The following is an 18,629-nucleotide window of genomic DNA, read 5'->3' as shown; positions in this document are numbered from 1 at the left end:
GCCACTAGACAAGGACAACAAAATCTTTTGTCTCTGACAAATGACAAAGTGTAGGGGAACAACCTACACTCTGAAAAGGAATTTAAGTAAAAAATAGGGAAGGGTAGTATAAGGAGCAAGCCAGCCAGCTGAGCAGCCACATCTGGTGAATGACAGTACCCCACTCCCCACTCCGGGGCCCCTGTTCTGCCCGGGTGGCCATCCCGCGGCCTCCCCACCTCTGAATCTCCGAAGGCAGAAGACCACTGACCTCCACAGATGGTCCCCCGAGGGGTGGGGGTGGTCAGTCCAGTAACAGCCCCGACCGAGAGACCTCGCTGAGCGGATGCTGGGGACCCCTGGTTCGAGAGTTCTTTACAGTCATCTCGAGGTAGTGTCCCTACCTCTAAGACCTCAGAATTTAACGTTCCAGAGGGCGCAGCGGGAAGGCCATTCTTCGCAGACTCTTGCACAGGGCCCCACCGGGCGCGGACCGGGCCCCCGAGGGCGCGGCGGACGCCGGCTGCCGGCTTCACCTTCCTGCGGCCCCGCCCTCCCTGCCCCGCCCGGCACGAGTCGGGTTGCGCCGGTGCCCCCCACAGGCCGGGGTGTGGTGGCCGCGGAGCCCCGCGGGCGGGGCGCGCCCGCTTCGACGCCGCCCTCCCCGCCGGCCCCGGCGGCGAGCGGCGCAACCAATGGGGGCCGAGCCGCTGCGCGGGGATTGGGGCGGCGGCGGCGGCGGGGGCCGGGGCGCGGGGAGGGGGTGAGGCGAGCGCTGTCAGCGCGGTTATAAGGGAGGGAAAAGTTGCCCGCGGACAGCCGGGCCGGCGCACGCTCGTACGGAGGCCGCAGCGGCAGGGCGGGGCCGCGGAGCAGCGGGTGGCGGCGGAGGCAGTCTCCGATCGCTGCCTCGCTCCCCTCGGGGTCTCTGCTCGGCGAGGTCCCGGGTTCGCGAGGACTTTTGCGAGCAACCATGGGCGGCGTCGGGGAGCCAGACTGGGAACCTGCTCAGCGGGGGGCGCCGCTGCCCACCCTCCGCTGGGAGCAGGTCCGCCGGCACAACCTGCCGGGCGACAAGTGGCTGGTGATTGAGCGTCGCGTCTACGACATCAGCCGCTGGGCACAGCGACACCCGGGGGGCAGCCGCCTCATCGGCCACCACGGCGCCGAGGACGCCACGGTAAGGCCGCCCACCGCCGGCCGGGTGGAGCCCCGGTGCTCGGCTGGGGCCTGGTCGCTGGGCACCATCCCCTGCTCCACCGCCGGTGGGAGCGGCGCGGGTTGGGAGCCGGGTGGGTGCTTAGCATCCTTCCTACTTGCGCTGACCTTTGACCTCCTGACGGGGGACCCAGAGTTGGGAGGGACTGACGGGGGCCTGATGTAGAGTAAGAAGACCACAGCCCGGCAAAAAGACCCGCACTCCTGGGGCTGAGCTGCAGCAGATGTCTGTGGGAGGAAGCGGGGGTCTCAGAGGTGGGTGTGCCGGGGCAGAAAGCGCTGGCCCTAGGTGAGGGCGCTCCCTGATGCTCTGGTGTTCCTCCTCTGGGTTCTGGGTCCCCCAAGAGAGGGGTCTTCATGCTGGGTGCTTGCTGGATGCCAGAGGTAGGGCGGGTTCCCTAGGGGCTGGCAAGGATGTGCCCTCAGAGGCTGGAGGCAGGGCAGCAGAGCCTGGGCAGGGCCTAGAGGTCTGTGGCTTTCCCAGGAACTGCTGTGAATGGCTCTGAGGGGCAGTGACTCACCTCTCCTGGGCTAGCAGCTGCGTGTGGGAGAATTTTGCCAGTCAGGCTGGGTGGGCCTCTTCGGAAAGCACAGTCACCCCAGGAACAGACGGGCTCCTGTGGACCCCAGCTTCCCCTCTGCAGCTATGTCAAGACATTTTAGTCAAGGAGGAATGTGGCCTGTCCAGTGGGACCATTTGGCAGAGGAGCCATCAGGGTGAGACTCCTCACCAGCCCCTTTTTCTACAGACCGCCCGACCCCCTGCCCCCAGCCAAACAATAGCACTTGGGGCCGTGATGCTCTGACCATCCCAAATTCTAGGTTGGTCACCCTGGGCACCAAGAAGTTCTTCAAGATTCCAGGGGATGCATCTCTAACTGGCGGGGCTTTAAATAACAAAAGAGATTGTGTCCTGTCCCAGCAGGGTCAGTGGCCCTGTTGCCAGAACCACCTTCTCTCTGCCTACTGCCTTCTCTTGTGGGTTGGGCGATCTTCCCGGGACTCTTTTAAGGAAAAAGTCTCTCTTCCTGACTTGCCCCGGAAGCTGAGAGGTTAGGGATCAGACATCTCCTGAAACTCTAGAAGGTGACAGTCAAACCCTTGTGTGCAATGCCAGGGGGCCACGCGGTGGCCAGGGAGTGAGGGCTGGTGAGTATGTGACCGTCTCCAGGCCTATACATGTGTGAATGAGGCCTGTGTTTGTGTGCGTGGTTACACACACGTGCATTGCTGCCAGGGCATTGGGGCGGGGTTGGGGGGTGGGTTAGTAAGGAGCTGCAGCTCCTCCCCGCTCCCCTGGGCTGAGCGCTGGGCACCCCTCCAGTATCCTGGAGGTGGCCGCTCTGGCCTTTTATCAATCTCTGACCTGGCGGACAGGATGGAGGCTGGTGAGAGGAAGATGATGTAGAATGTTTGTGAATCACTTTTTCCTGCTTGGTGCCCAGGCCTATGCTGGGGACCCTCCCTGTGTGGGAACCCCATCATCCATTTAGCTCTACACCCTGAGACCCCACGTGACCGCTGTCTCACTGATTCCTCACCAACAGGGCCCGTTTTCCCATTTCCATTAAAAAACATGCTCTCTGTTCCCTGGGGCCATGTACTGGCTCTGCCATTGGAGGCTCTGAGTGACCTTGAACCAGGCCTGTCACTCCTGTGAGCCTCAGTTTCCTCATCTGTAAAGTGGGGACAGCGGGGACAGACAGTGAGACAGCTGAGGGCGGGACTGTGCCTTTGCAACTCTGCGGCCCCACAGCTGCTACGCAGTTGTTCCGTCAGCGTGTGTTGCCGGCTGATAAGTATGAGGGTGCCCTGCAGACTGTAGAGTGCAGTAGACAGCCATGACATAGCCCCCTCTTTGGTTCATTCATGTCTGTAACAGGGCGTGTTGTTAGGCCATCTCTTAGCTTTCCCAAGGCCCCAGACACTGGGCTTAAGTTGCCACCAATACCTGGTCTGTTCAGGCCAAAGGGGTTATGAGGAGATTGGGGGTGGGGGACCCCAGTTTTTGTCTGTGGTGAGCCCACAGGGCAGAGCAGGGCTCAGACCACCTAAGGCCTGGTGTGGTCCAGCCCAGACCCCCAGGCACCCCAGCCCCTGCCCTGGAGCACTGGTGGGGGTGGGGTAGCCATGTCACAGGGGCTGTGTTCCCGCAGCCACCTCTTACCAGCCCCTGCCGCCCATCAGCTGTTCTCCTGTTCAGGCCACAGAAGCCTTCCTGCCAGGAAATTCCCAGAGTTCCTGTGCTGTGAAGTCAGCTTGTGGCCATCCTGGGATACAAAGCCGGGTACCCTGGGGAGAATGCTCTGGGCCCTGAGCCAGGTTTGTCTAAGAGTCATAGGCGGTCTGAAACTAGAGGAGCCAGCCAGGGAGGGGCAAGGCCCAGCCACTGCTGGTCATAAGTTGACCAGGGCTGGGTGCTGAGCACCTACTATGTGCCAGGCTCCGAATTCAGTGCTTGATTTATAGACAGTCCCTCTTTGAATCCTCATGATACCTCTATGGGACAGGTACTGTTATTATTTCCATTTTACAGATGAGAAAACAGACTCAGAGAGGCAAAATGACTTGAAATTAAGTGATGGGTCTCAGATTTGAATTCACAGCCCATGCTGTTAACCAGCTGCTCCACTGCCACTTAGCTGTTTATTTCATTCATTCATTCATTCATTCATTCTTCAATTATTAACTCACTAGATTCAACAGCAGATACCAGCAAGCATATCCCATATGCGAAACCTCAACCTAACTGAAGATACAGCTATGAACAGAAAATCTGCTGGGAGGGACTTCCCTGACGTCCAGTGGTTAAGGCTGCACGCTTCCACTGCAGGGGGCATGGGTCTGATCTCTAGTTGGGGAACTCTCATCCCTCATGCTGCATGAGGCAGCAGAAAGAAAATCTGCTAAGAGGGTGTTCCTTGGCGGAGGGACCAGCTAGGGCGAAGGCTCAGAGGTGGGGCCATACTCTGTGCGTTCAGGGAATAGCAAGACCATCGGTGTTGCCGGAGCCAAGCAGTGAGAAGGGCCAGCGATGAGGACCAGTGATAGCAGGGGAATCAGGACTGTGGTTTTATTCTAAGGGGAGAATGCAGGGCAGAACAGAGAAGACAGGGGAATCTGACATATCGATACATTTTAAAAGGATCCCTAGTGAGGAAGGGGAAGGCAGAGCCTCCCAGGAGAAGAGGGAGGCGTTAACAGATGATAGGGACCTCCCTCCCAGCCCTGCCAGGGGAAGCCACTTGGAAGAGGTGGCCATTCACCTGGGCCCTGAGGTGCAGGTGTGTCCAGAGGAGAGGGCAGGTGATGCTGGGCTCAGGGGCACCGATGGGAACCATTAGGATCTAACTCCGGGTGGTATTCAGACAACAAACTTCAGAGGTGATCCCAGTGTTAGCCCATTTTGCAGATGAGGAGACTGAGGCTGAATATGGGTGATTTAAAAGGACCTTCTTGGAACCCTCAAAGGGCAGGACCTTTGTCCTTGGGCTTGGAAGTTGGGGTTTGTGTCTGGGAGTTGAGTAGGGGCAGGTCTGAGCAGATCTGAGGCTCTGGAGTGAGAATGGGGCCGGAGAGAGGGGCTGGCCGGGGACTCAGATGACCTGGTCCTGGGGCCCACACTCTGCTTCCACTACCATGCCGGCTGCCTTGAAAGCTGCCTAATGGCCACTGCCTGTGAAGCTTGCCCTCTCTGGGCTCTGTAGACGTTTTCTGCAGTGTCCCCACCCACCCAGGCCCCTGGCGGAGCTGGGCGGTGGGGGGATTGGGGGGCACAGTGCCTTGGGGAGGTGTCAGGACTGTGCGGTGCTGGGCAGGAATGTGGGGATGCTAGCAGCCTAAGCACCCTGGGAGCCCGTCTACAGTTCCTCTAAGGATGCCCAAGCGGCAGCCATGGGTTTCTCAGGAAACAGCAGTGGAAGAGAACCAGAACTCAGTGGTGGAGAGAGGACCCAGGGGTCCACTTCATGTCACAGCTGGGTCAGTGGCACCTGTGAGGCCAAGGGTGCTGGGTGGAGGAGACCGCCCCCTCCCAGGCCACCACACTCATCACCAGGGGTGCTGGGGGGGATAGGGGCAACTTCCTGGGGGCATCTGCCATTGAGCAAGACTCTGCTGCTTGGGCAGGAGTTGGATACTCATGTCCAGAGCTGTGTGCCCTTTGGCCTCAGTTTCCTCATCTATAAAATGGGTATACTGATGGTGCCTCCCCATTGACTGGAAGGAGCATCTGGCCACTGGGGGTGAGATCCGGCTCTCCTTTCGAATCTTCCCACTCGAAAGGGAGGGAGGGAGGGAGAGAGAGACGAATTTCTGAGTGTGTCCTCCCCCGTCTTCACCAAGCCACTGTGGCCTCCTGAGCCGAGGTTAAGAGGAGCAGACCCAGGCCACCTGAGCCCCCAGCTGCTCCACCCCTTTCCTGATCTGGAACATTCCAGATTCTTTGAAGAAGTGATCAGAAATGCTCCCCGCCCCCACCTTATCTTTGGGGTGGAAGGTGTCCTGCTTCCTCGCCTCAGGCTGCCCAGAACGTGACCAGCAGGGCATACCTCCGCCCTCCCGCCTCCAGCCTGCGGGCCTGGATCTCTGGGTGGACCGCAGTGAAAGGCAGCTGAGGCCACGGGGACTGGACGCCGGGCCCCTTCCCAGTGCTCTACCTGCACTGACTCAGTCCTCTGGCAGCCCCACAAGATGGGCACAAGTGAGTCCTGATTTACTGACGACAAAGTACAGGTTGGAGAAGGGGTGTGATCTTGTCTGTGGCTCCACGGCTTGGCGTGGCTCATAAATGACTTGGCTCCTACCCTCTGCAGGCTGCCTCCTGAGTCTCCCTATGCCTGCCCTTAACCAGCTGCTCCCTGGAGTTCAAGGTGGGGCTGGGGGCCTGGGCAGGGGGCCACTCTGATGCTTCCAGGGACTGAGGCAGGGCTGGGTGGGAGCTGTGCCCTGGGAGGATGTGGACCTCACAGGAGATCCCTGGATTTGAATCCGCGCATTGCCACTGCAGACTCTGGGGCGGGTCGGCCCACCACTCGGAGCCTCTGTTCCCTCCCCGGCAAATGGTTCAGACCCCCGTCTGGTGGGCTGTGGGGGGTCGGCTCTTGTCCACACATTCACACCTGCCATCCTGCGCCTGCTCTGTGCAGGGCTCCGAGGCCACCGCTGTGAACAGGGCCTGTCCCTGCCACCTGCAGTCTATGTTTAGAGACACCATTTTAATTCTAGAAGTTTCACCCAAGTCTGTTCCAAGAACTAGTGAGAGGCCTCAATTGCCACCTCCTTGGGGGAAAGTCACAGGGTTTGCACCCGTGCCTCTGAGAAGATGTTTCCAGATGCACTGGGGGTGGGGGGTGGGGAGGCGCAGTGTAGGGCTGGGACCTCCTGCAGTGCCCTGAGACTTGGTCAGTGCAGCCCCAGAAATGCCAGGACCACCTTCCTGACCCCCACACCCTGGCCTCTGAGCAGCCAGATCCTTGGTTACTCAGGATGGTGACCAGCCTCGTGATGAGGACCCCCTGCCCCCACCTAGAAGACCCACCGCCTCCCCTCTGACCGGGGAGTGGCCACAAGCACCATTTTACAGGCAGACCAAGTTCTGGCCCAGCCTTCATCAGATGGAGCTGTGTGACCCTGGGTAAATGGCTCAACCTCTCTGAGTCTTTTGCCCATTGAGATTCCTGAATGTTTAAACAGAGGCCAAAGAGGACTGGGTCACATGGCCCCAGCCAATAGTCCAGGAAAAAAAAAAAAAAAACAACTGTTTGCTGAGGTTTGGGTCTGAAGCCAGGGACCTACTGTGTTAATACTCAGACCGCAAGAAGTGTAGGCTCTGGAGTGCTCAACCCAGCCCCAGGAACCTGAGCTGCTTTCCCAGTACCTACCGCAGCGCTGCCTTCCCACCCATCAGGTGGAGACTTGTCCGTGAGCTCTGGGATATTCCCTCCTGGACCTGAGGGGGCTCACTTCTTCCCTACTCACTGTAAGGGACACACTTGGCTGGAGGTCTCCTGGGTGGGCTTGGCTGTGGCCTCTCCCTCGGGGCATCTCCAGGCCGGGCTGGGTACACCCGGTCGAGGGGAAAGGAGTCAGGGAGGTGACCTGCTGCCCCAGCGGCTCAGCTCAAGAGTGTGGCCCCGGAGCATCTGGGGTCTGCCAGGTGCTAGGGTGGCCCCAGAAAAGACTCAGAGGTCAGGAGAGAGCAAGGCTGGGAGGGTGGACATCCTGAGGCCGTAGCCACAGGACACACGTCTGCTGTGTGTGTGTGTGTGCCAGGCTGTGTCTCTCTGGGTGTCCGAGTGACTGGCCGTGTGCGTTGTTCCCGAGCGTGGCTGTGAGCCTTCGTGGGTTGGTGGTGGTGTCTGCTTGTGTAGAGACACGCTTATGGCGCTGAATTTCTGTGACCTCTGTGAGCCTCGGTTGTTACACCCTTTGTGAGCGTGCCATGAGCCTGTTTGTATGTGGGCTCCGTGCACCACCACGGGGGTTTCAGAGGAAATGAGAATCAGAGTCAATGCTCATTCAGGCGTAAAACAGAAGGAAGTTCTGACATGCTACACATGGGTGAGCCTTGAAGACATTATGCTAAGTGACAAGTCGGTGACACAGACTAAATGATTCCTCTTCTAAGTGTCAATTCTTTCTTTTTTTTCCCCTCTGGCCGAGCTGCATGACTTGCAGGACTTTAGTTTCCTGACCAGGGATTGAACCTCTGCCCTGTGCAGTGGAAGCATAAAGTCCTAACCACTGAACCACCAGGGAATTCACAGAGAGAGCAGTACCTATGGTTTTTGGAGGCTGTGAAGTGAGTCAATCAGTTGTGTCTGACTCTTTGCGACCCCATGGACTGTACAGTCCATGGACATTCTCCAGGCCAGGATTCTGGAGTGGGTAGCCTTTCCTTTCTCCAGGGGATCTTCCCAACCCAGGGATCCAACCCAGGTCTCCCACATTGCAGGCGGATTCTTTACCAGCTGAGCCATAAGGGAAGCCCAAGAAAACTGGAGTGGGTAGCTTATCCCTTCTCCAGCAGGTCTTCCCAACCCAGGAATCGAACTGGGGTCTCCCGCACTGCCGGTGGATTCTTTATCAACTGAGCTCTGAGGGCTGGGAGAGGTAGAAATTGGGAGGTAGTGTTTCATGGGGACAGAGTTCTAGCTGAGGTAGATGAAGAAATTTTGGAGATGGCTGGTGGGGATGGTTGCCCAACAAGTGAATACATTTAATGCCACTGAACTGTACACTTCGAAATGGTGAAAATGGTCAATTTTATGTATGTTTGAATATAATTAAAAAGAAAAAAAAAAAGTTAATGCTCTTGGTTCTAGAGCCAGAAAGGTCTGGAGTCTCATCCCTTGGATTTGCCCCCTGGATTTGCCTAGTTCCAGGCAGGAGAACAGACTCGTTCGAGGTCACGGTGAGCGGGGTCAGCCAAGCACAGGAGCAATCTTCCTCTTAGCTCCCCGGCCAACACTGGTCCCCAGGTAACCAGGGCCATGGCAGCTTCCTGGGGGGCCAGTCTCCCCTCGACCCCCTGTCTCCTAGGGGTGCTGCCCCCCCATCAGAGCTCTTCCCTGGAGACAGATCTATACCAATACAACCCTGTCCCCTACTGTGAGCTCCAGGGAGGGGCCCCAAGTCAGCCTTTCCAAGGACCTAGGTTATTCCAGAAGCTACACCCTCGGAGCCCTCAGGTCCTCAGGCTGCTCTGGGCCAGGAGGGGAGAACAGCTAACACCTAGAGGTGCAGCCTCTAGGTGGGGGCTGGAGGGGCCTGAGGTTCTTCTGAGCCCCGCACAGGATGGTGTGGGGGATGTTGTGCAGTAACTGCAAGGGTTGTTGGAACACCCACCAGGTGCTGCTAGGCTCATTAGCGAGAGGACAATAGCAGCCAGCAGTCACCTTCCTGGGGACATCCCCATCCCAACTGGCCCCAGACACTGCTTCCACCATCCAGGCTGCTGGTCAGCTGGGGCTGGCTCACTCAGAGAGCCTCTGCAAGTCCAAGGATAAAAACCCGTTTGTGAACGACAATGAGCCAAGGACATGAGGGCTAGATCAGGAAGTCTGAGCCCCAGGTGTGACGTTCAAGTTTACTCACAGTTCAGCGCTGCCAAGCATGAGCGATGGGGGTCACTTCCTGACCAGTCCCTGTCCTCTTTATCTTTATCCCTCTGCCCTTTATCTTGCTTGAGGTCTCTGTCTTCCTCTAACCCCTTCTGCTTTGCACCCTGTCCCCACCCCCCACCACCATTACAGAGAATAACAGGAATGTTAGATTGTTTATTAAACTTATGTATTTTTTTAAAAAACTTATTTTGCCCTCCTGCTTTTCAAATTAGATGAGTTTAACTGTTCGAGCATCTTCAGGCTGTGTGGTCTTCGGTGGAATTTTTTTTTTCTCCTGGTGGCCCAGTGGTCATCAATTGCCAGTTTCCTCACTCCCACGTTACTCACTGCTTATGTTTGTAAAAGCTGGTAGATCTGACATTTGTGACCCAATAGAAAAGCTTGTGATTTCGAGAAAGCTTTCCCGCGATCTTTTTTGGAAAAGTCAAACCCTTTCATGAACGGAAGCAGAGTGTTTCAGGGGAAACTTTCTGTAAATCCAGATTTTAAAACACTCAGCCAAGTTTGGGGAAAGGCCCCATGGCAGGGTGAAGCAGCTGGAGCCCAGTAGGCGAGGGGTATGCAGGCAGGGCACCCAGGGCCTGGGCAGGACCAGGGAGGACTCATGGGCAAGGCTGACTGTCGTTCAGTTGTGGCTAATGAACAACTAGCTGCCTGCCTGCCTCTGCCTGTTCTGCCCTTCCATCAGCAGCCCTTGTGCTTTGCTTCTGCCTGCTGCCTCTGGGTGTTGCCTGTCTGTCTGTCTGTCCTCCTGACTCTGCTCTCCTTCAGGATGCCTTCCACGCCTTCCACCAGGACCTCAGTTTTGTGCGCAAGTTCCTGCAGCCTCTCCTGATTGGAGAGCTGGCCCCAGAGGAGCCCAGCCAGGATGGACCCCAGAATGTAAGCAGGGCTCCGGTGGAGGCTAAGCCCCTCGTATGGGGCTGGAAGAATGGGGGCATTGCTGATAACAGCTTCATGGTTTGCCAGCCCTCCGAGCGGACAGTTGCTGGCAGAGCTGTAGGGACGCCTGCACCAGCATTTCCTGGGAGACTCCAGGCAGACCCCCTTCCTTCCTCTGGGCCCTGCATCCCCATCTATGATGAGGATTTAGATGAACTGAGCTCTAAGGGTTTTCGCTGTTTCTCAGGCTCCCCACACCTTTTGTGGGGATGGGGGAACCCCAAGCTGGGCATTCCATCCCCTTTGGCCACACCCCTCGGACCCTAGGAGGAGTGGCTGTGGAGGGCTGCCCAGGAAGGTGAGGGTGGGAATGGGGGGCCTCCCTCGCTTTCTCGGCTGACCGGCTGTTCCGCCCCGGCAGACCCAGCTGATCGAGGACTTCCGAGCCCTGCGCCAGGCGGTCGAGGACATGAAGCTGTTTGAAGCCAAGCCCGCCTTCTTTGGTCTCCTGCTGGGCCACATCCTGGCCATGGAGGTGCTCGCCTGGCTCATGATCTACCTGCTCGGCCCCGGCTGGCTGCCCAGCACCCTGGCCGCCCTCATCCTGGCCGTCTCCCAGGTGACCCAGCGCTGTCTTGCAGACACCTAGACTGACAACAGCCGTGGCCTGGCACATGTGGGCACTTGGGAAATGTCTGCTGAAAACACACATTGACCAGCAAACAAAAAACACTGCAGCAAACAAAACATTTGTTTCTTTCTTTGTCTGCAAAGAATGACCAGCCAGAGGCCCTATAAGTCCAGCTTCATTTTAAATGAACTAAGGAAGCTCTTTACTTAGTACTCCGCAGGGAGCCCAGGGTCCAGAGCTGGAAGGCTGCTGCCTGCGGCTCCATGACAGTCTTGCAGCCCCTGGACCTCCCAAGCTCAGCTGTCCTTGTCTCTTAAAAGAGGAATCTGGGGACTTCCCCGGCAGTCTGGTGGTTAAGACTCGGCACTTCCATTGCAGGGGTGTGCAGGTTCAATCCCTGGTAGAGGACCTAAGATTCCATATGCCATGCTGGGCGGCCAGAAAATAAAAACTAAAAAAAAAAAAAGAGGTTGGCCCACTAGGGTCTAGAGTGAGACTCCAGCTGTGGGGGTGCCCTGCGAGCTGGGAGGGCTGGCTGGCCAGGGCTCCGGGCTGGACCCCCGGCAGCTCCCGGCCACAGCCCCGGACCCTGCGTCTCCCCAGGCCCAGAGCTGGTGTCTGCAGCACGACCTGGGCCACACGTCCATCTTCAGGAATTCCCGGTGGAACCACTTGGCCCAGCAGTTTGTGATGGGGCAGCTGAAGGTGAGGGTGGGGGCGGATGACGGGGCCACCAGGGCGAATGGGGGCGGGGCTGCATGGGGAGGTGGGCGTGGCCGCGTGGGGAGGTGGGCATGACCCGGCCCCACCCCTGAGAGCCCACTCCCCGGCAGGGCTTCTCTGCGCACTGGTGGAACTTCCGCCACTTCCAGCACCACGCGAAGCCCAACATCTTCCACAAGGACCCGGACGTGACTGTGGCGCCTGTCTTCCTTTTGGGGGAGTCGTCCGTTGAGGTGTGTGGGGGGACACGCTCAGGCCGGGCCTGCAGCGGAAACCTGGTGGCCGCGCCCCCTACTCTAGTTCTAGGCAGAGCCCCTGTCCTCAGAGAGCCCCTCCCCACCTCCCAGTGGCTAGAATCCCGAGTTGCCTTGGCCTCTTGGCCCAGCCAGCCCCCTGGCCCTGCCCGGGCCAAGGAAGGCCTGGAGAGCCGCCCTCCCCAACGGGCCGCCTGTATCCCCACAGTACGGCAAGAAGAAGCGCAGATACTTGCCCTACAACCACCAGCACCTGTACTTTTTCCTGAGTGAGTGTTCCCTTGTCCTCTTGGGGGTGGGAGCACGGATGGGGTGGGGGCCACTCCGGGGCCTGCCTTGTCCACAGCACGTCTCTGGTTGCCCCAGCCTGCAGCCCATGCGGCCCTCCTCTGCCCTGCCCTTCCCTCCACTGGGGTGCCTTCTGGTCTGAGGCGGTCACAGCCCTGGCTGGAGCTTTCAGAGTTCCTTCCTGCCCTTGGTCAGGGCATCCCGAGCCCTAGGGCAGTTGTGGGGGCCACAAGGTGAGGATTAAAGGGTGGAGATATATCAGGCTGGTGCCAACCTGCAGAAAGGGCATGGAGGAGGCGGTGGGGCAAGGACCAGCCTGGAAAGGCTCAGACACCAAGGGCCTGAGTGAGGACCAGGCCTTGTGGGTGATGCAGGCTCATCCCAGCTGGGTGGGACCAGCCTCCAGCCCCCCTGAAGGAACAGAGCCCCCTCCCCTTCCCTCTGGCTGGCCCACTCTGCACCCCCACCCTGCTCCTGAGCCCCCCTCATGCCCCTCCTTGCAGTCGGCCCGCCGCTGCTCACGCTGGTGAACTTCGAAGTGGAAAATCTGGCCTACATGCTGGTGTGCATGCAGTGGACGGTGAGCGGGGGCCCTGCCAGCTCCCCCGGGCATACAGCTGTGGTGGAGGAAGGTGGGGTGTTGGGGACACCACTGCAAACAGGTGTGCGTGTAGTGATGTGGAACACGTGTGCTTGAGAGCAGGGGGAGTGAGTGTGTGCGTGTGTGGTTGCCAGGTCAGCATGTGCACAGGGTGTGGTGTGCGTCTCTCACAGTGAGAGATGAGGGTGGGGACCCTCTGGGCCCCCTCTGCCAGGTATTTGTCTTCTGGGCAAGGCTTCCTTCATCCCACACCCTTGCACAGCATCCATGGTCAGCCCTGTGAGGCTGGCAGGGCGAGGACTTGTCCCCTTACCTGGCTGAGAAACCCAGGCCCAGAGAAGGGGTGGTGATGTGCCCGTCCGAGGCACATCAAGCCGAAAGGATGGGGATGACCCCAGCTCCCCCTCCCGGCTGCCTCGCGGCCTCCCCCGCCTCCTCCCTCCTCTACAGGACTTGCTCTGGGCCGCCAGCTTCTACGCCCGCTTCCTCTTGTCCTACATCCCCTTCTATGGCATTCCTGGGGCGCTGCTCCTCTTTGTGGCTGTCAGGTATGGCCAGGTTCGGCATGACAAGCAGCAGAGCACCCTGACCACAGCCCTCAGTGTTTCCATCTGCAGAATGGGGACAGCAGTACTGTCTCCCTGGGCTGTTGAGTGGCAGCGTCCAAGGGGTGGCGGGTCTCAGGGAAGCTATCTGGGGTGTCCACCCTCTTGAGTAGGGCTGCTCGAGGCTCAGCCTGGTATGGCCTCCACACCACTTGACTGCTTGAAACACCAGTGGGGAGGAGTTGCAATCCCATAGTACAGATGGGGAAGCTGAGGCCCACAGTACAGATGGGGAAGCCTGAGTGGTCAGCAGGATGTGCGGCAGTGCCTTGAACCTCCTCTCACAGGGTCCTGGAGAGCCACTGGTTCGTGTGGATCACACAAATGAACCATATCCCCAGGGAGATTGGCCATGAGAAGCACCGGGACTGGGCCAGCTCTCAGGTGGGCAGCCGGGGTGGGGCCCATCCTGGGGGTAGGGGTGGGGTCCCCAGCTGGGAGGAATGGGTGCACTGATGGGGCTGCCGTGGGGTTGGCACTCTGTGCCAGCCCCTTCACCCATGCCCCGCCCGCTCCTGGCAGCTGGCAGCCACCTGCAACGTGGAGCCCTCACTCTTCATCGACTGGTTCAGCGGACACCTCAACTTCCAGATCGAGCATCAGTGAGCGCAGACCCTGGGGCGGGGTGGGGGGGGCCATGGGGGTGGGAGTGAGGCCTGAGTCCCCATGTCCCATCTACTCCGGGGGAGGCCAAGACATCTGTCCTGGACTTCCCGGAGGGCCTGGGAGAGGTGGTGCATGGGTCCGGGGGTACCAAGGCACTGTTTTCTCCACAGTCTCTTCCCCACGATGCCGAGGCACAACTATCGCAGGGTGGCCCCGCTGGTCAAGGCCCTGTGCGCCAAGCACGGCCTCAGCTATGAGGTGAAGCCCTTCCTCACTGCCCTGGTGGACATCATCAGGTAAGGGCCCTCCGCTCATGGTGGCTCCCCGGGGCCCCCGCCCACCCCTGGGGCCCATCAGCCACTCCCTGAGCACCCACCTGGCTCTCTGGAGTTCTTGCAGGTTTCTCTCTGGGAGCTGGCATTCAGGGCCTTTCCCATCAGCCTCTCTGCTCTTGGCTGTGACCCCACCCCCGTCCTTCCCAATGTCCACTCACACACAGGCCCAGGCCCGGTCCTCATCAGTGAGCAGAACTTCCCAACATCCCTGCCTTCCTGGAGCTGACATCCGAGCAGGGGGAAATGGAAAACAAGCAGTTAATTACAGAAAATAAGTAAATGACAAAATGCGAGAAAGGGAGAAGTGCTTCGACAAAAAACAAAGCAAAACCACAAAACCTTTGGGTGGGTACAGGAGAGGAAATGGGGGGTACCAGGCATAGATGCAGTTTTTAGTCGGGTGGCAGGGTGGGTGGTAAGAAGGCAACGCGTTAGCAGAGACAAGGAGGAAGGGAGAGGGCTGGCCGAAGAGACATCTGGGGGCAGCATGTCTGGGGCCAGGGAATAACCATGCAAAGGCCCTGAGGCAGGAGTATGCTAGATGGTGGGAGAGCCACTGAGGGGAGGAGGGGCACACAGGACTTGGATTTTGGAAGGATGCTCTGACTGCGGGAACGTACTGATGGGGCAGGAGGATCAGAGTGGTGTTCCTGCAGCTGTTCAGGGGTGACCGGGCTCGGCCCTGGTGGTAGCCTTGAAGGGAACAGAGGCCAGAGTCTCAGCCAGAGCTCTTCCACCTGCATGCCTTAGCACAGGCTGTTCCCTTTACTTCGAGGCCCTTCTCTACTGGTGTTTGAATTCCTCCTTCGTCACCCTTCCCAGCTCGATCCTCGAAGCCCCTGCCACTTGGCCTGGCCCCTTTCAAACACCTGGCACAGGGTTTTTTTAGCAAGTTATTGATGCTTCTGGTTCCCCCCCAACCTGAATCAGGCTGATGGTGGGCACATTCCATGCCTTACAAATCTCTGGGTCACAGGGCTCAGCAGGAGGAAGCGACAGAGAGAGCCGGGTGAGGAGGGACAGACCCACCCTGGTTCCTGGCTGGATGTGGCCTGGGCCCTTTCCCCTCCCACCCAAGGTCTAGGTTCCACTGCAGTTAATGAGAGTGTAGCCGCCTCTCCCAGTCCTTCCCTCCGGCCCCACCCCAGCTGCCTGCCCATCTCCGCTCACACTCATCATCGTGGGGGGGAAGAGGTTAATATCTTGCAGTTGAGTCCCTCATATCTTCCCTACCCCCACCACCCAGGTCCCTGAAGAAGTCTGGCAATGTGTGGCTGGAAGCCTACCTCCACCAGTGATGACTGCAGCGCCCGGGGCCCCAGCAGCCACCAAGCCACCCAGACAGGCTTCCTCACCTGCCCCACCTCACCCTGCCTCAGGCTGGAAGCCCTGTCTGTCCTCTTGGGTCCCTCTCCGTCTGCTCCACAGCCCTACGACCATGGCTCTAGACCCACTAGGACCAGGGCCAGGGGCATAGTGTATAAAGACACAGTGAGCGTGACATGTTTTCCTAGAGCAAAAATTTAGGGGGAAAATGTTATTTTTATATAAAAACAAACCCAGGTATGTTATGGAGTAGATAATTTGCACGGATTTTGGAACTGGAGTTCAGGTCCTTGGGCCATCAGGGTGTTGGGAGGTGAGAGGGTGGTGGTGGATGGTGGCTTTCTGAGTTGACCTCTGCTCTGGGTCAGGGAGCTGGCATCTGCCCCAGGCTCAGATGCCCTGAGGGCCTGGTCCCTTCCTGTTCTTCACCCAGTCACCAGCAACCTTGGTAGTTCACTCCAGGCTCATCCCACTTTATTCCTTTGCATAGTTGGACAGGGAGGCTTCCCTGGTGGCTCCGTGGTGAAGAATCCGTCTGCCAGTGCAAGAGACACAGGTTCAATTCCTGAGTCAAGAAGATTTCTTGGAGGAGGAATTGGCAAGCCACTCCAGTATTCTTGCTTGGGAAATCCCCTGGACAGAGGAGCCTGGTGGGATAGGGTTGCAGAAAAAGTCAGACTAGACTTAGCGATTAAACAAGAGACTCGCGGCAGACGGGGGCCGAGGGCCATGTATGTGGGCACCCCCAGATCACAGGAGGCACCCCTGTCCGGCATCTGCATTGGCCTGATGGCTGAGGGGCCTGAGAGGGCCACTGGCGGGGGTCTGCTGCTGAGCTCAGAGGTATACCTGGCATCACACCAGTGAGCGGGTCCACAGGAGGTGATCGGGATCTCCCCCTGCCCCATGCCTCCCCGGGACCAGGTGCTGGTTTCCAACTGCTGCAGTGAACCATTCAAGCAGGACCCCTGTGTGTGTGTGTATTAATTTTGCTTCAGTTGTATCTGTCTCTTTGTGACCCTATGGACTGTAGCCGGCCAGGCTCCTCTGTCCATGGGATCCTCCAGGCAAGAATACTGGAATGGGTAGCCATTCACTTCCCCAGGGGTTCTTTCCGGCCCAGGGATTAAACCCAGGTTTCCTGCATTGCAGGCAGATTCTTTACTGTCTGAGACACCTGGAAGCCCAAAGACCCCTGGAACAGGGCTCTTTCTGTCCCTGGAGTCTTGAGAACAAGGTGTGGTCCTTCACTGAGCCTTGGGCTCCTCATCTGGAAAATGGGTGTTGGCCTGGGCCTGTGGTGTTTGGACACTTTTGGGGGCCCTTCCTGAAGGTGGGAAGGAGGGAGAGCCGGGCTGCTGGACCCCTCTGCTCAGCAGCTCCAAACCGAGTGGAAGGTTTCATTAGAAGTATCAGCAGATTGAGAAAAAAATAGAAACGCTGAGCTAGGATTTCTCTGAGGGACTTTCTGGCCCAGGGGCTGGAGTCTCCCCACCAGCTGCAGGACTGCCCCCCACTGTTTGTCCCCAGGGCCCCTGACTGGGTTTCCTACAGGAAGTGGAAGGGGGCAGGTTCTTGTCCAGTCTTTCCCTGGACCTCCAGTCTCACCCTGACCCACTCCACACCGTGTCCAGCTGTTCTCTTGAGTGGGCAGCCGGGAGGGAAAGTCCTGGACTCCAGGCTGTGACCTTGGGGAAGTTATGCAGTCTCTTGGAGTGGTAGTGTGACCTCCTAGGGTAGAAGAGATACCTGTGGAAGGCTTTTTGCTGAGAGCCTGCAGCAACAGGCCTGAGCCATTTATCTTAAAAATGTGTACAATCCATGGCCCTGGGGCCATCACAAGCTCTCACCTGGGACAAGCATGTGGCTGCCTCCCAGCCTGTTTTGTCCTTGAAAGTAAGTCCCACTTTCAGGGCCCCTGCCCAGGCTGTTTGTTCTCTTGCTGACTCCTCGTGCCCTGTGGGCCCTGGGATGGTAGTCCCGCAGGGCAGATGGCCAGTGTCTTTCCTATAGCGACCCTGATGCCCTTCTCAGGGAAATACTAGCACATGGATGGAGGAGCCTGGTAGGCTACAGTCCATGGGGTCGCACAGAGTCGGACACGACTGAAGCGACTTAGCAGCAGCAGACTCGGGGTGAGCACGCGCCCCGCCCCGCCCCCAGCAGGAACGCTGAGCCTGCAGCTCCACCCAGGGGCACCTGGAATAGCTGCACCAATGTGGAGCAGGTCGTGCTCCGTGCTGCCCCTGGTGGTGGCCGAGGGCGTTGCGCCCTCACGTCTGCAAATGGGTAGTTGCCTAGGAATAACTTGTTTAAAGGACCAAGTGATTTTGGGTTCCAGAATCACTGCAAACAGTGACTGCAGCCACGAAATTAAAAGATGCTTGCGCTTTAGAAGAAAAGCTATGACAAACCTAGATGTGTTAAAAAGCATAGACCTCACCTTGCTGACAAAGGTCCATAGTCGAAGCTGTGGTTTTTCCAGTCAGTAGTCACGTATGCTTGTGAGAGTTGGAACATAAAGAAAGCTGAGTGCCAAAGAAATGATGCTTTCGAACTGTGGTGCTGCAGAAGACTCTTGAGAGTCTCTTGGACTGCAAGGAGGTCAAACCAGTAGATCCTGAAGGAAATCAGTCCTGAATATTCATTGGAAGGACTGATGCTGAAGCTGAAGCTCCAGTACTTTGGTCACCTGATTCGAAGAGCCGACTCATTGGAAAAGACCCTGACTCTGGGAAAGATTAAGGGCAGGAGGAGATGGGGCGACAGAGGATGAGATGGTTGGATGGCATCATTGACTGAATGGATGTGAATTTGGGCAAACCCCTGGAGATGGTGAAAGACTGGTAATCATGATGTGTTCATGGGGGGTTGCCAAGAGTCAGACACGACTTAGTGACTGGACAACAACCAAAGGACCACTGGGAAAGCCCCCTGGCCTCAGTTAGCTATCCCATTGCCTACTGCCTGGAATCCTTCACTGGTGGGTCACCTTTGCCCTTGTTCCTCCCTGTCCCTTATGCTAGAATCCCTGGGGCCAAGTCATCCACCCTTC

At 58.2% G+C, this 18,629-nt stretch overlaps 1 protein-coding gene across 2 annotated transcripts; it reads left to right on the top strand.

Annotated features, from left to right (window-relative positions):
- The first annotated feature begins 722 nt into the window (after nt 1-722).
- On the top strand, nt 723-16,539 carry FADS3 (fatty acid desaturase 3). 2 transcript variants are annotated; one of them, XM_040255996.1, is made up of 12 exons: nt 723-1,159; nt 10,095-10,205; nt 10,627-10,824; nt 11,440-11,541; nt 11,670-11,792; nt 12,022-12,082; nt 12,605-12,681; nt 13,153-13,250; nt 13,595-13,691; nt 13,830-13,909; nt 14,084-14,209; nt 15,495-16,539. In XM_040255996.1, exons 1-12 carry the CDS (start codon nt 953-955, stop codon nt 15,544-15,546), a joined length of 1,332 nt encoding a protein of 443 aa, XP_040111930.1. In that variant the 5' UTR covers nt 723-952; the 3' UTR covers nt 15,547-16,539. The 2 variants fall into 2 exon arrangements, with proteins under 2 accessions (XP_040111930.1, XP_040111931.1); XM_040255997.1 differs by lacking the exon at nt 10,095-10,205 and having other exon boundaries at nt 730-1,159.
- Nucleotides 16,540-18,629: the final 2,090 nt, after the last annotated feature.

Source organism: Oryx dammah, unplaced genomic scaffold, assembly GCF_014754425.2.
Source record: "Oryx dammah isolate SB20612 unplaced genomic scaffold, SCBI_Odam_1.1 HiC_scaffold_15, whole genome shotgun sequence".
NCBI classification, from domain to species: domain Eukaryota; kingdom Metazoa; phylum Chordata; class Mammalia; order Artiodactyla; family Bovidae; genus Oryx; species Oryx dammah.
This window is presented reverse-complemented; position numbering and strand designations above follow the sequence as displayed.

Coding starts and splice junctions, on each gene's coding strand:
- FADS3 (XM_040255996.1), top strand. CDS start 953: ATGGGCGGCGTCGGGGAGCCAGACTGGGAACCTGCTCAGCGGGGGGCG. Junction 11,793..12,021: donor TGGGGGAGTCGTCCGTTGAG/GTGTGTGGGGGG, acceptor GTATCCCCACAG/TACGGCAAGAAGAAGCGCAG. Junction 13,692..13,829: donor GGGACTGGGCCAGCTCTCAG/GTGGGCAGCCGG, acceptor CGCTCCTGGCAG/CTGGCAGCCACCTGCAACGT.